At 33.8% G+C, this 16,470-nt stretch overlaps 2 protein-coding genes and 1 pseudogene across 2 annotated transcripts in view; 2 read left to right on the forward strand and 1 right to left on the reverse strand.

The window, feature by feature from the left end:
• The window catches only part of LOC145969300 (fatty acyl-CoA reductase 1-like), a 197,368-nt pseudogene that overhangs the window by 76,478 nt on the left and 104,420 nt on the right, over window positions 1–16,470 (forward strand).
• Window positions 1–16,470, reverse strand: part of LOC145969303 (fatty acid synthase-like) — a 32,604-nt gene that overhangs the window by 14,740 nt on the left and 1,394 nt on the right. The window contains exons 3-7 of the mRNA XM_083095312.1: window positions 4,666–4,916; window positions 4,269–4,500; window positions 3,586–4,004; window positions 3,109–3,396; window positions 413–620 (exon numbers count right to left, since the gene is read on the reverse strand). Of these exons, the coding sequence (XP_082951438.1) occupies window positions 413–620; window positions 3,109–3,396; window positions 3,586–4,004; window positions 4,269–4,500; window positions 4,666–4,916 (1,398 nt within the window). The remainder of the gene's footprint in view (window positions 1–412; window positions 621–3,108; window positions 3,397–3,585; window positions 4,005–4,268; window positions 4,501–4,665; window positions 4,917–16,470) is intronic.
• LOC145968234 (uncharacterized) lies at window positions 12,803–15,970 on the forward strand. Its single transcript, XM_083093570.1, has 2 exons — window positions 12,803–15,216; window positions 15,272–15,970. Exon 1 carries the CDS (start codon window positions 13,125–13,127, stop codon window positions 13,968–13,970), a length of 846 nt encoding a protein of 281 aa, XP_082949696.1. The 5' UTR covers window positions 12,803–13,124; the 3' UTR covers window positions 13,971–15,216; window positions 15,272–15,970.

Consider the following 16,470-nt stretch of genomic DNA (forward strand, 5'->3'; position numbering starts at 1 on the left):
ATTGCTTTAAAAAACAAGTCATTCTATTGTCGTGGAATCCAACTTTTGCAAAAAAGATGGAAAAAAGTCATAGAAAACAATGGATTATATTTTGATTAATGTATTAATTCAATTTCTTATTGAAATAAATGCATTTTTCAAGTAAAAATACGGCGGGAACTTAGTTATACACAATATATTTTAGTTTAGTTCGTATCAAAGGATAGACTTTTTACATCTAAATCTAACTTAAGCAATTATTTAATAAAAATTTACAAACTGGAAATATTATAATTGTTAATTTTATTGTATGTAAAAATATATATATATATATATATATATATATATATATAATTTAAAAATCGTTAAACGTTAATTGCAAATAAACATCTTAATATTAATTATTACATTATAATATATTTAATTTACTTGCCCATATTAAAACACTGAGATCCAATTCCAGAAAATATGAAGCAAATCGGTCTTTTCGTATATAAATTGCATCTCCTTTTAATTATTGCATTATCATTTATTTTGGATCCAGCAATTATGTATCCTCTGTAAGGATGATCTTTTATAGTGCCGCTATGAATACGATGCAGGAGAGATATATATTCTACATCTACTGACCGACTCTGTACCTAAAAAGATATATTAATTATAATATATCTTTAATATAATTGTAAAAGTATAATTATCTTATAACATTTTAATATAAATTATTTTTCTTTAAAATTAATTATAACTAGAAATTTATTATTAGATAAGCAAATGTTTTATATATTTGATTTTGAAAAATCTGAGTGCTTTTAAAATATTCTATAATTTATTTCGTTGCCATGTTGGATATTATTTAATCTTTATTACTTTATTCAAATAGATATATTAACAGATACGTTTCGAGAACAATCGATTTTAATATGTCTTAGACCTGTGCATATAATATTCTACTCTTTTTCTCGTTTTTATTGACTAAAACCAATTTGAATTTATCTCTATAACTTTTTTATCTAGATGTCATTATTAAAATTAGTTTTTTAATACGATTAATATACTTTAATTAAATATAATTTATTTTTCATAATAATGATTTTTTAAATTCTTCATCAAACGATGCGGTAGCATCGCGACGCCAAGTACATAAAAGCAGGATCCGAGCATTGAGAGTCACTGTTCTTGACGCGGCGCTACCAGAGTAGCTTATCCGGAATTTCACGTTAAGTACTTTCGGTTAAGATATTTAATAAACTAAAGCCGTAATCAAAAATCTAACCACACTTTTATGATATAATATGAATATAAGCTTTCGAATGCGACCAGTTTGAATAAAATCGGTGCAGTCAATCCCGAAAAATGACGATATCGCATATCAAAATTGTGACATTTTACGTTCTCCTCCATTAGGATTTTCTTTAGACTCACGTACGTATGCTCGCACGCACACAATCGAAGCAAGTTTGTCCTTCAAGCGGCGTTCATACCGTGTATATACGATTATTCGCTGGGTGTGCAAAATGCTTTAAAAGCAAATCATATGTATGTATGTGCGTGCATACATGTGATATGTATGTGTATATGTGTAGGTGAGATATGTGCATAGGTGAGAGATTAATTTATCGTATAGTAATCAAAAACTACCCTTTCGAGGTGGAATTTTAAATCCCCACAAACTTAACTTTTTAAAAGAAGGTAAAAAAAGGGTGCCAAGTTCATGCACAAATTGTATCTAACTGTTGTCTTATCTACAAAAATAGTGATATATAAAAATTGCGCAAATTAAGGATAAAAATTTGTACAAGTTAACTTGTACAAATTAATATAAAACAAAAAAGTAAAAAAAATTTAATTAAAAAACTTGGCACTGCCAATTTTATTATATTATATAGTATATTGTTCAGCTTAAAAGTCTAAATATCCAAATATAAATCAATATAAATTAATTAAAGAAATTAAGTCATTAAATTTAAATGTTAAACTATGATAATTAAAATTAATAATCAGAATATGTTCCAATTTTTAAAATATATATTTAATTAGAATATGTGCCAATTTTATTGGCAGCGCCAAATTTTTAATTAAATTTTTTTTATTTTTTTGTTTTTACTTTTTACTAAATAGGAAATCGGATCGTTTACATTATAAACAAATATATCTCTATATATAAAAATGAATGTTTGTTTGTTTGTGTCTTATAGGAAGCCACAGTTTAGCTCTAATCATATAGGTTGCTTCGGATGAAATGATCTATGAACTCCTGGGAAGGTTTTAGTCAACATTCCGTAATGATACGTGAAGCAGTGTTTCGTTACGATGCGTTTTTATCATTTTTTGAATGAGATTGCATACTTTCGGGTGCTGTTAAAAATGATATATCCAAGAGCCCTTCAATAAAAAAAAATGAGCACAGAATTGTTATAACGAGTTCTCTTTAAATTCGATTTTTGTAGGCGTAGCAGCGCGCGCAGGGTACAGTTAGTACTTAATAAAATGTAAAATCTTAGACATTATGTAATTAAATTTTTAATCTGTGTTTGATTACAATCCGGGCACGCCAAGTTTTCATAACTTACTTCGATTTAAAGACTGTGCGATTTAAAACTTGTGTAAAATGTTTTTTTTTAAATTATATACATTATATAAATATGTTTTAGGGATTAAAAGAATCCTAATTCTCCTTTAGCGTTGATTTTAAATATTTTACAAATCAAGTTAATTTCTTAGGGAGAATTTATGTATAATATTTCTACAATGTAAAATTGATATTTCAAATGACAAATATTATATCAAATTTACGAATTGCTCTTAAGTATTGGCTAATAGTAATTATTGATTTCCTATATAGTTTTGATATTTTATTTTTTAATATTTTTTTATGAAAATTATTTGTTGAGGTTTTGTTTCTTAGAAAAATGGTTTTGTGAGGGAAAATTATTCTGAAAGACTTTTTTCATTAACCATTTTGTTGCATACAAGGTAGAATATTTTTTATGTACTTGGCGTACTTTTTTTACCTTTCTAAGGTTTTTTAGAGGTAATAAACAAATTTTTAAATCATTTTTACCTTTCATTTCGTATTAATATATTTTTTTATCCTTTCCGTTAAATTATTTAATAGTAGTATATACTTACGTCATCTAACAAGATTTTAACTGCATCTTTGGTACGTCCAGATATAACTACAAGCTTAGGTAAATTATTATTTGTTTCATTGACTTTAATTTTCGAATTTGATTTCAATAATAAATGGCAATTAGCACCACCAAATCCGAAGGAATTAATACCGACGTAGCCACCCTTCCATTCTGTCGGTTCAGTGACTATTTTTACTCTTCCTTCAATGATAGCAGTCATATTCTTTCGTAGATGTTTTAAATGTATAGTAGGAGGGATTATACCAGTTTCCATCGCTATTAAAACCTTTACAAGATAAATATACTTGTTATTATGCACATAGATAATAATATCTTAGTCTTATAATTGTAATAAATCATAATTATAATAAATAATAAAAACTGACAGATAAATAAAAATTATAAAAGTTTATATATACATTAGATTACATAGATGTATTAACTCTATTTTGTAAACCTTTGTGGTAAACCTTACCTTCACAATTTGACAATGACCGCTAGCGGGTTCAGAATGTCCAATATTCGATTTTACTGAACCTACTAATAGAGGAAAGTCTCTTTTGATGCATAAAGCTTCGTCGATTGCTTGAAGCTCCACGGGATCGCCGGCTACAGTGCCAGTTGCATGAGCCTCTAGGTAAGATAGCTCAAGAGGCGAAACGTTACATTCTTTGTAAAATTCTCCCAATAATAATTTTTGTTTATCTAATGATGGAAAAGTAATTCCTTCTTCTTTAAAACCATCGCAGTTGGTTTTACCATAAACAAAAGTCGCATAAATTCTTTTTGCATCCTTTGCTTTTTGCAGATATACTGCTATAGCCGCATCACTACGCATGTAACCGGAACCTTTTTCATCGTAAGGTCTACAGTAGCCATCGCCAGATAAAACTCCTAAAATAATATCAATAATTTATTTCGATTGAATATAAAAAATTTAATTTATTTTTTTATTCCCAGTTTCTTAATTAATATATCAAATATTTGAAAACTTCGATAAATATATAAAATAAGCGAATCAGATATATTGGTATATTTTGAAAAGAGAAATTATTAGATCAAATATTGTGTTAATTAATGCATCATTAAATAAGTTATACCATTTAACAATCTCGAATACAACATCTTTGAACATAATAATATTATTTTTCACCTAACCCAGGCAATAAAACTGTTGAGTCACAGAAGGATGAATGCACAAATTGACACTAGCGACAATAGCCGCGTCGCAAAATCCAGATCGAATCAAATTGTAAGCTTCCACCATACCAAAATTGCTCGAGCAACATGCAGTATCGATGTTATACGATGGTCCAGTAACGTTGAGCCAGTTAGAAATTCTATTTGCCAACATACTTTTACTGCAACCAAGTATGGGTAATCCAGCAATCTAATTACGATACAGTTTTTATATTAAAAATATTTTCTTTACAATATCCTTGTATATACATATTAATACGTTCATACATGCATGTTTTTCTTATCGATTTTTCTTATCGAATTGAGTTAAATTGTTGACATATATAAGTCTGGAATAGTAAAATTATTAACATACATGAGGCTTTTCGTATATTATATCCAGATATGTATCAGAAATTGACATTGCTGTGATAATTCCCGTCCTTGTCCCCTGCAGTTCTGCGGGATTGACACCTGCGTCAATAATTGCTGCATAGGTGTTTTCGAGCAATATTCTAGCTCCAGGATCAAGCGTATGAGCTTCTGCGGCTGATATATTAAAAAATTTTGCATCAAATTTTTCTATATTGTTCATTTTTCCTATTCGAGGAGGCATTTCATACATATCTATCAAAATTAAAAAAACGATTTACATGAAAATAACATATATTTAAATCATAATCAATCAATAATTTCTACATTTTTAAACATGGGCAAGATATTTTTAAGAATAGACGATATCTTTCGATTATTTTTCATTTTAACATCAAACAGCAAGAAACTTTCGAATATGTTATAATAAAAATGATTTACGTAAATATAAATTGCACATAGAATATTAATTGTCAATTTTAATGTTATATTTATAAGTAAACCGCATATAGATATTGTAAATTCCTGAGTATCATTAATATATATTTTATGAGATATAAGTATTATCTTTTTAAATATAAAGAACAATGATATTCTTACCCAGGAAAAAAGTTTACATATACATATAATTATATAAAATTATATACATATAAAATATATATACAAGGTGTATCAAAAGTCTGGAAACGGTCGAATATTTCATAAACTATGCATTTTAGAAAGAAATGTTTCAGACAAAAGTTGTATGGCTTAAAGGGGGCCATAAGAGAGTGTCATAAATTTGACCTTGAAAAGTCGTTTGAAAGTCATGTGAAGGTCACTTTCAATTTTTTAAACGGAACTCCCTATTTTTTATTACTTATTCTTATAGTTTATCTCGAAAGCTTTCCAAAACACTATAATAAAGTATTTCTTCATTGAGTACTTTTCGAGTTATGAGGCTTAAAATATCTTAATTTTACATAAACCATAAAATATCAAGTAAAATATTTATTTTTCGATTATCTCACCTTAATATTTTTATGTACAAAATAATGAGCGGAATCAATTGGTGTAAAGAAAAAACATAGGTTTTTAAGAAAAAATATGTAATTTGCAATTAACAATTACACATTTTTTCTTAGAAACAATTATGTATTTTCTTTACACCAATTGATTCCTCTCATTATTTTGTACATAAAAGTATTAAGGTAAGATAATCGAAAAATGAATATTTTACAAGATATTTTACAGTTTATGTAAAATTAAGAAATAATTGCAAGCCTCATAACTCGGAAAACACTTAATGAAAACTAACTTAATTATAGTGTTTTGGAAAGCTCTCGAGATGAGCTACAAGAATATGCAAAAGCATATAGGATGTCCCATTTACAAAGTTGGAGGTGACCTTCACGTGACCTTCAGCTGATTCTTCAAGGTCAAACTAATGGCACCGTCTTATGTCCCCCTCGAAACCATACAACTATTGTCTGAAACATTTTTCCCAATCGCTTTTACTTTAAAAGATATTCAGCTGCATCACTTAAAATGACACACCCTGTATATGTCTTCTTACTCTTGTCTAATCGCTGTCTGTATATACACACATATATATATATATATATATATATATATATATAAAATAATAAAAAGAATAATCGATGAATAATTAAATAATAATTTTTTCATTGTTTCTTTTAGAAAAATGAAATTTGCAGAAATAAAAAGAAATTCCCAGATATATAGTCAACTTTTTCTTTTTATATAGTTATATTGTTGCGCCCCCGCGTCCCGTCCCTGCGGATGTATTCGCCACCCGTTATTCTGTCGGCGGGAAGTTCGTCGACGGAAGAAGATCGTCTTCGCGCGCGTTGTCAAAGCGTTTGTTTTAAACAACAACTATCATTGAGTCTGGAGCCAGTTGTCAAGCTGAGCGGTCGCGTCTTTATATACGAGCCGTTGTATTATTATTCTGAGTTATTGTCTGTGTTCTGTGTTGCTTATTAAAGTTCTTGTGTTCTAAAGAACCGTGTCACTATTTCGAGTGTGCGAGTGTGCGAGTGGAAGCGTGTGCCGAGAGTTGTGCCGCGTGTGTTCGATATATCGAGGTCGTCGCCGCGGACGCAACATTTTGGGGGCTCATCCGGGATCTGAGAATCCCGAGAGTGAAGAAAGACATCTCGAGAGAAAATTATCGAATGAAAAATGATTGCAGAACAGCAAGATTTGTCGTCCGGAATTTCGGTCAGGAAGAGGATGCGAGCCGCGACTCCCGGACTATCAGCGGAGTCGATCACGCTCCGGGTGACGATGCCCGATTCAAGGATTGCGCAGCGGACGACTGTAAGAACGAGCGAAAGAATCTCGGATAAACAGCTAAGTTGCTCCAATATTTAAAAAAATAATAATAGTAGTTTTGTAGGAGTGGCTAGATCGTACGCGGTCAGATTCGCGTAGTTTGTTAAAGAATATTAAAATGTTAAAAGAGTTTATTTTAAATAAACTGGTGTGTGTAAAATTAAGGCTGGCTCGGATGTATCTTGAATAGGGGATAATTCTTTCATTAGTGTTGCAGCTTCAATCGTCAATAACTCGATGTGATTTATTTTATTATAATTTCTGCAGCCATTAATTTCGTTTTGTTGTTATCGACTCATACATTCGCGCATCACCGTAATAACAGCGCTTCTTGTAACGAGTATGCGTGGCGCTATCTGCGTGCATGTTCCTTTGTTTTTAAGTAAGACCAGCGAGTGCTTACGCAACGAGTTAGTGTGTAGTAGCAGTACGATTGCAAGCAAGTAGCATTTACGTAACGAATATTTTGCGATAACATAAATTGGTCCTTCGAGCCGGATCCCGCGAATCGCGCGGATTCGACGAGTTTATCGCGAATCAATTGAGGATTCGGTGAGCAAGGTTATACAAATCTGGTGACGAGAAATCACAAGCAATGGCGGAAATCGCTGGTTTACGGAGAGTACGAGGCTACGTAAAGGCGAAATTGACGAGGTTGAGAACACAAGTCCTGGAAGCATCCGATGAAGCCGGCGTCATGTTTGACAAGGAACAAGCCGAAACGAGGTTAGAGAAGCTAGAAGAAATTCAACGAGAATTTGAGACTGTTCAAAGACAGCTATTAGAAAGGAGTGACGATTTTACTGGTGACGATACGAGAGAGGATGAGCAATTCGAGACAAGCTACTTCGAGGTAAAAACTTTATTAAAATGATTTATGAAGCAGCCGCCTAAAGAAGGTGCTGCAGAAACCACGGACGCGATCATGCAATTGTTACAACAGCAATCCGAATTAATGCAACAAATAAGGCACGGGTCGCGAGGCGAGCCCTCAGCCGCCATGACATCTCTTTCGTCCAATACCGGAAACGAAGTAATAGCGGTGATTCTTTCGCGGCAAACGGAAATTCTAGATCGCGTTGCGAATGCGACCGGATCTAATAATACAGATAACAGAGTCAAATTGCCTATCATTAAGCTTCCGCGTTTTGACGGGAAAATTGAAGATTGGAAATGTTTTTCGGAAATAGTTTTCGTTCTATTATCCATGATAAACCGTATTTATTTAATATCGAGAAATTTCAATACTTGGTTTCATCAATATCGGGTGACACCGCGAAAATGATTGAATCGATTGAATTAACACAGCAGAATTACACCACTGCGTGGGAATTGCTGCAACAACGTTATGACGACCCTAGATCACTTAAAAAAAAGCATATTCAGTGTTTGTTTATGATGCCGATCGTGACGAAGGAATCTGCAAAGGCACTTAGAGAGTTAATTGATTATACTTCAAGGCATTTAAGAGTGTTAAAGGTTCTAGGTTCTCCTACAGAAGCATGGGATGAGCTCGTCATGCATATGGTGGAGACGAGGTTTGATGCATGAACGCTTCGAGCATGGGAAGAAAAAGTCGAGAGTAACGATAACGTGGAGCTAGAGGATATGTTAGAATTTTTGAGAAGGAAATGTCAAACAATAGAGCGTATCGAATCCAGAGACGCAGACAGGATCGAGAAATCTTCCAAGGAAGGTGAGTCAAGAAATAAAGGATCTGCCATGACAGGTTCCAAATGGAATTCATTGGTTAAAGGTACTGTAAATCAAAGAACTACTTTGTTAACCACCTCAATTAATTCAGGCAGGTGTTATTTCTGCAATGGATCACATTTCATATATTTTTGCGAGAAATTTTTAGATTTACCCGTTCCCGACAGAATAAAGGAAGTCATAAGATTAAAGTGGTGCATCAACTGTCTGAAAAATGACCACTATGCCAAAACATGCAAATCTGGACACTGTAGAGAATGCGAAGGAAAACACAATACGTTGTGTCACATATCACAGGACAACAAGGTCACCTCAAGGCCAGATGTCGCAAAATTTAAAAATGAGACAACCATCGAATCACCCAGCAATATGGCGGTCCACACGAGCAATTCAAAGGGACGTCGTGTTCTTATGGCCACTGCCATGGTGGACGCTACACAAAGGAGCGGTTCGTCTATACCGTTACGCGTATTGCTCGATAATGCGAGCGAAGCCAACTTTATTACTCAAGCGGCGCATAATAAATTGGGTTTAAAGCGTTACTTAGCGTTAATTCGCGTTACAGGAATCGTTACTGGATTGAACGAAATTGAAAACAAAATTAGCAGCAGCTGTGATATTCATATCAAGTCGAAATATTCCAATTCCGAAATTAATGCTCAATGTTTAATTGTTCCCAAGATCACTAAGAATTTGCCATCCATGAAAATATTGCAGTAATTTAAAAATACCCAGCAATATTAATTTAGCAGATTCAGAATTCCATAAAGTCGGTCAAATAGATATGTTAATTGGCGCTGAATTCTTTTTTTATTTATTAAAATCAGGTAAAATAGAGCTTGGCAAAAATCAATTAATTTTACAAAATACTAAATTTGGATGGACAGTAGCAGGATCAATACCAGTAACTGCATTAGTAAGCCTAGTTTGTAATCAAGAAGCCCTTAGTTCGTTCACTTGCTCATTAAAATCATATGAAGCATTAAACGAAAATTTAGAAAGATTTTGGAAGTTGGAAAATTACAACAATATAAATAAGCGAGCTTTATCTGTAAATGAGCAGAACTGCGAGCGACATTTCGAACAAAATACGATACGAGAAAATGGAAGATTTGTCGTAAGATTACCATTTCGCAATAAAATTTGAATATCGGCAATAATAGAGAGGTAGCTCTCAAGAGATTGACGCATTTGGAGCGTAAGCTTAAGGGCAATGCAGTAATTCGCGAGCGTTACGATAATTTTATGCGTGAGTATATGGAGTTAAGGCACATGACTATCGCGAACGAATCTAATCCCAATTCCAAAATTATAGTTTATTTGCTGCATCACGGAGTAATCAGGGAGACTAGTAGCACAGTATATACAGTAGCGCAACTCCCTGTCGGCACCTTTGAAGTTTGTGTAGCATAAAATGAAATGCGCATGCGCGAAGTCAGCGAGTATACTAGTACTGCCATCTGTACTTTCCTCTCATTCTCTCCTTTGGTTTTCGTTCTCTTTCTAACACATTATAATATGTAATATAAATTAAATTCAATAAAACTTGAATATATGTACATAAAGAAATTGTGAAAAATATAATACAAAATATATAATGCAAATATATATAAAAAATAGTATATATGACATGATGTGAATATTAATTAACCATTTATATGTCATATATAACTGATAGCAGAAAAGATATATACTCATAATACTCATATATAATTTATAATATATTTACATATTAATATTTATATATATAATTTTTAATATATTTACATATTAATATTTATATATATAATTTTTAATATATTTATATATTAATTGTACATACATATATTCTATATATATATTCAAAAACTTAAAATAAAAAAAAAACATTTAGATTAAGACTACAATCACTTAAATTTTATTATATAAAATATATATATTTATGAGCAAAATGAATAAAAAAACAAGAAATATATATTTGTTAATAATATATATTTATTTATAAACAGTTGTATTTCGTTAAAAATATTTATTTCACAAACAGACATAATCTTGAAACTAAACTTTTTCTCTCTCAAATCATCTGACCATACCTCAGCTACTCGGTCCACATCAGCATGAATCAGAAAGAGAGAATGAGAGAGTAGAAGAATAGAAACAAGAAAGTGTTTTATATTCAATTAAAATACAAATGTGTGAAATACGTTATAACATATATGTCATATAAACGTTTGATGTTTACATCATATAAACATCAAACGTTTATATGACATATATGTTATAACGTATTTCACATTTGTATTTTAATTGAATGTAAAACACTTTCTTGTTTCTATTCTTCTACTCTCTCATTTTCTCTTTCTGATTCATGCTGAGGTGGATCGAGTAGCTGAGGTATGGTCAGATGATTAATTTGAGAGAGAAAAAGTTTAGTTTCAAGATTATTTCTGTTTGTGAAATAAATATTTTTAACGAAATACAACTGTTTATAAATAAATATATATTATTAACAAATATATATTTCTTGTTTTTTTATTCATTTTGCTCATAAATATATATATTTTATATAATAAAATTTAAGTGATTGTAGTCTTAATCTAAATGTTTTTTTTTTAATTTTAAGTTTTTGAATATATATATAGAATATACGTATGTACAATTAATATATAAATATATTAAAAATTATATATATAAGTATTAATATGTAAATATATTATAAATTATATATGAGTATTATGAGTATATATCTTTTCTGCTATCAGTTATATATGACATATAAAATGATTAATTAATATTCACATCATGTCATATATACTATTTTTTATATATATTTGCATTATATATTTTGTATTATATTTTTCACAATTTCTTTATGTACATATATTCAAGTTTTATTGAATTTAATTTATATTACATATTATAATGTGTTAGAAAGAGAACGAAAACCAAAGGAGAGAATGAGAGGAAAGTACAGATGGCAGTACTAGTATACTCGCTGACTTCGCGCATGCGCATTCCATTTTATGCTACACAAAATCGGGAGAGTTGTGCTACTGTATATACTGTGCTAGTAGTACAAAATTAAGCGTGGTATTCGATGCGTCGGCCAAAAATAATAAAGGTGTGTCTTTGAACGATGCGCTTCTTACCGGCCCCGTATTACAAGATAATTTGATTGACATAATTTTGCGCTTTCGATTTTACAAGGTTGCTTTAACGGCTGATTTACAAAAAATGTATAGGCAAATATTAGTACATTCCGATGATCGCGATTTACAGCGTATCTTATGGAGATTTTCCTTAGACGGACCGGTGGAAGAATATCGTTTAAACACTGTTACGTACGGACAATCTTGCGCGTCATATTTAGCTGTGCGTTGTCTTAGGCAATTGGCTATAGAGGGTAAGGAGCGTTATCCTATGGCGTCACACGCACTGCTAAATGATACTTATGTTGATGATATAATCACGGGGGCTAACACAGTTGAAAATGCGCGGATATTACAAAACCAATTGTATGATTTATTGCATGAAGGAGGATTCGAAGCGCATAAGTGATGTTCGAATGCAGAAAATGCGTTAGCAGAAGTACCAATGAATTTGCGAGAATCGAATTTGAACTTAAGCATCGATGCCAATGACATTATTCGTACGTTAGGGCTTGAATGGAATCCCACTTCAGACGAATTTCATTTTAGGGCGCAAATGGCAACACGCGTATATACGAAGCGCGAAATGTTATTGACGATTAGCAAATTGTTCGATCCTTTAGGGTTAATCGGTCCTGTATTGACCACAGCTAAGATTTTGATGCAGGGGCTACGGGAAATTAAAATAGATTGAGATGATCCTTTGCCAAGGGAAATTTTAGATAAGTGGAAGTATTTTCAGGAAGATTTAAAGGAAGCACATACATTACGTGTGCCACGAGTAGTCATTAATTCGTTACATAAGTCGCTTTTTTATACAAGGGTTTTGCGATGCGTCTGAAAGGGCGTATGGTGCTTGTATATATAAACAATCGGTGAACGAAGATAATAGCAAGTCAACCGTCAAGATATTATGTTCAAAGGCAAAAGTAGCCCCACTAAAAAAAACGTCCATTCCTAGATTAGAATTATGCAGCGCGTTGTTATTGGCCAAATTAATTAGCAACGTTAAACGATCAATTCGCATAGAGATTGATGGCATTAACGCATGGACCGATTCCATGGTCGTACTTCATTGGCCTCATGGCAATGTGTCAAGATGGAAGCCTTTCGTATCCAATCGCGTGTCTGATATTATCGAGATAGTACCTGCTAATCATTGGAAACACGTTAAGGGTTCCGAGAACCCTGCCGATTTAATTTCAAGAGGAGCGACACCAGCACAGCTCAAGGACAATGCTCTTTGGTGGAGTGGGCCAAATTGACTGATTCACCCCAGCTAGATATGCGTGACAATCATAATTGTGAATTAACGGATGATGAACGCTATCACACCGAAAAGGAGACTAGAAGAGAATCAAAGGCCTGCAATTTAAACACACATCAACCATCCTCTTTGGATGAGATGATCCATAAGCTTATCGAAGATTGTTCTACCCTAACCAAAATTGAACGATCACTTGCCTATTGCCTCCGATTCATCTTTAATTGCCGCAAGAGCAAAGAACATAGGATTGTAGCTGGTTTAACTCTAACTGAATTGGAGCGAGCCCGTCGTGAGATCATTAAATATTCCCAACGTACTCATTTTCAAGAAGAAATAAAAGGTTTTCAAATCAAAGGAAGGCTAAACGAGAATAGTCGGTTATTACAATTGCATGCTTTTCTAGACCAAGACCATGTCCTCAGGGTGGACGGACGTCTTCAAGAAGCTCTTTGGAAATTTGAAAGAAAACATCCAATATTACTACCCGCCCACTGCAAGGTTACGCGTCTAATTATTGAAAGAGAGCATCGTACACTATTGCATGCTGGACCACAATTATTATTGGCTTCAATTCGTCAAAAATACTGGCCACTAAATGCGAGAAATCTGGTACGACAAGTTTGCCATTCGTGCATCAGGTGTGTGAGAAATAATCCAAGGGAATCAACACAGATTATGGGAGCATTACCTGGTGATAGAATCAAGGCATCTCGACCTTTTACAATTACGGGAGTCGACTTTGCTAGCCCAATCATTATTCTCGTTAACAAGGGTCGTGGTCGAAGAACCTGTAAATCCTACATAGCACTATTTGTATGCTTCTTAACAAAAGCCATACATTTAGAAGCAACTAGCGAATTATAGACCGCAGCTTTTCTGGCAGCCTTACGAAGATTTATAGGAAGGCGAGGACTGCCTCGTAAAATCTGCAGTGACAACGCTACAAACTTTGTAGGCGCAAAAAGAGAGCTGGAGGAACTATACACATTCTTACGTTCGTCTATCAATGGAGCAGTTGGTGAGGATTTAACCGAAAGGAGCATTGAGTGGAGTTTCATTCCTCCTTACTCACCTCATATAGGAGGCATATGGGAGGCAGGAGTAAAATCCTGTAAATACCACTTGAAAAGAATAATGGGCAACTCATTATATACGTTCGAAGAACTGTCTACTCTTTTGATACAGATAGAGGCCTGTTTAAATTCCCGGCCACTATCTCCTATATCATCGGATCCATCTGATTTGCAGCCATTAACACCAGGGCATTTTCTTGTGGAAGTACCATTAACTAGTCTTCCTGAAATAGATTTAACTGACACAAAAATTAATCGTCTCGATAGATGGGAATTGTTGCAACGCTCTTTGCAGGACTTTTGGAAACGGTGGGCGGTCGAGTACGTAGCCAATCTCCAAGTTCGTGGCGATCAGAACAAGAAAATTTGAAGCCAAACGATCTAGTTTTGTTAAAGGAAGACAACCTTCCCGTTCTGAAATGGAAAATCGGTCGTATTTTAGAGGTACATGAGGGCAAGGACAAACTGGTGCGTGTTGTAACCGTGCGAACGGCTTCGGGTAATACCAAACGTGCCGTTTCAAAACTTTGTAAGTTGCCTTTGAACAATCAAGCTGATGCATAAGATCAGTAACCTAATCTTGGTGGGCGGGATGTTGCAGCTTCAATCGTCAATAACTTGATGTGATTTTATTTTAATTTCTGCAGCCATTAATTTTGTTTTGTTGTTATCGACTCATACATTCGCGCATCACCGTAATAACAGCGCTTCTTGTAACGAGTATGCGTGGCGCTATCTGCGTGCATGTTCCTTGTTTTTAAGTAAGACCAGTGAGTGCTTACGCAACGAATTAGTGTGTAAGTAGCAGTACGATTGCAAGCAAGTAGCATTTACGTAACGAATATTTTGCGATAGCAATTAGAATGCCTGGATGGCAATATTCGTGATTTCCATTTGTTTTAATAATGGTTGTATTGGTTCCAATTATTTCTTTAAGTGAATTGTAATTGGTAGAGTAATCCTCGAAGTATTCTGGGAGGGACTCCCAAATTGTTTTGATTAGGGAATCGTTCTACATCCGAGGCCGGAAAAGAAAGGTATGGATGAAAAAAAAAGTTAGTGCTTGTTACGTTATATTGTTTTTATTTTAAGGAAGGAAATTATGAAGACGAGTCGGAGTGATCTGGCCAAACCTTAGAGGAAAAGATCTTCAATTGAAGGCTGCCTCGCCCGCGGTTTTTGAGCCGTGGTCTTCCCGCGGGACGGAGGACAAATGCCGAGGCAGGGATTTGAGGAGTCCTTTGTGGACGATGGGTCCACAGTAGTTACCCCCCTCATATCCGAAGACGACGGGGCATCAGCCGAGGGATGGAACTTGAAGGAAAAAAAAAGTCGATTGAGATTAGCGCGTGTCGCTCGGTACCCTGCAGCAGCAGCTCAAGTTAGAGCAGGAAGACACGGCTAATTCTCTGGAGTTGACATGCCTTGGATCTGCAGTGAGTCGCTTGTTACTTCTGGCGGGAGCCGAATTAGAGCAAGAAGACTCAAGATCCTGGAAGGGCAGTTTTGGGATTGTCGGGACGACAATCTTGGAAGACGGGGGGCAGTGTTGCGCCCCCGCGTCCCGTCCCTGCGGATGTATTCGCCACCCGTTATTCTGTCGGCGGGAAGTTCGTCGACGGAAGAAATCGTCTCCGCGCGCGTTGTCAGACGTTTGTTTTAAACAACAACTATCATTGAGTCTGGAGCCAGCTATCAAGCTGAGCGGTCGCGTCTCTATATACGAGCCGTTGTATTATTATTCTGAGTTATTGTCTGTGTTCTGTCTTGCTTATTAAAGTTCTTGTGTTCTAAAAAACCGTGTCATTATTTCGAGAGTGCGAGTGCGCGAGTGGAAGCGTGTGCCGAGAGTTGTGCCGCGTATGTTCGATATATCGAGGTCGTCGTCGCAGACGCAACAATATATAGATCATTTTTCCTCAATTCTTTTAATTTTGTTTATTTTTTATGTAAAAATTTTAATTATTTTCTAAATTATTCTTCATTTTTGTATGTAGAAATAGAGATATACATGAAAATAAAAACATAGATCGATATATTTTATATACACTCGTCAACAAAATTATCGCATAGGTAATTTCATGTCAAATTTTCGCATAACTTCAAATAAGTATAACTCCGTCAAAAATGGTCGTATTTGAAAAACTTTTTTTCATTCTCAAGCTTAAAGTTTCTATTTTGAAAATCATTTGTCAGATTTAGAATTTATCCTCCCCCCCTCTCGTCATCTCTTCAAAAAGTAAGGACGTGTTACGTCTCCAAAAAATTGCATACTTTGACGCATTCGACGG

This window comes from Camponotus vicinus, unplaced genomic scaffold (assembly GCF_025532165.1).
Source record: "Camponotus vicinus isolate PSW18456_S1 unplaced genomic scaffold, iyCamVici1.0 SCAF_3, whole genome shotgun sequence".
Taxonomy (NCBI): Eukaryota; Metazoa; Arthropoda; class Insecta; order Hymenoptera; family Formicidae; genus Camponotus; species Camponotus vicinus.

Excerpts from the sequence above, each read along its gene's own strand:
- LOC145968234 (XM_083093570.1), top strand. The coding sequence starts at position 13,125 with ATGCGTGACAATCATAATTGTGAATTAACGGATGATGAACGCTATCAC.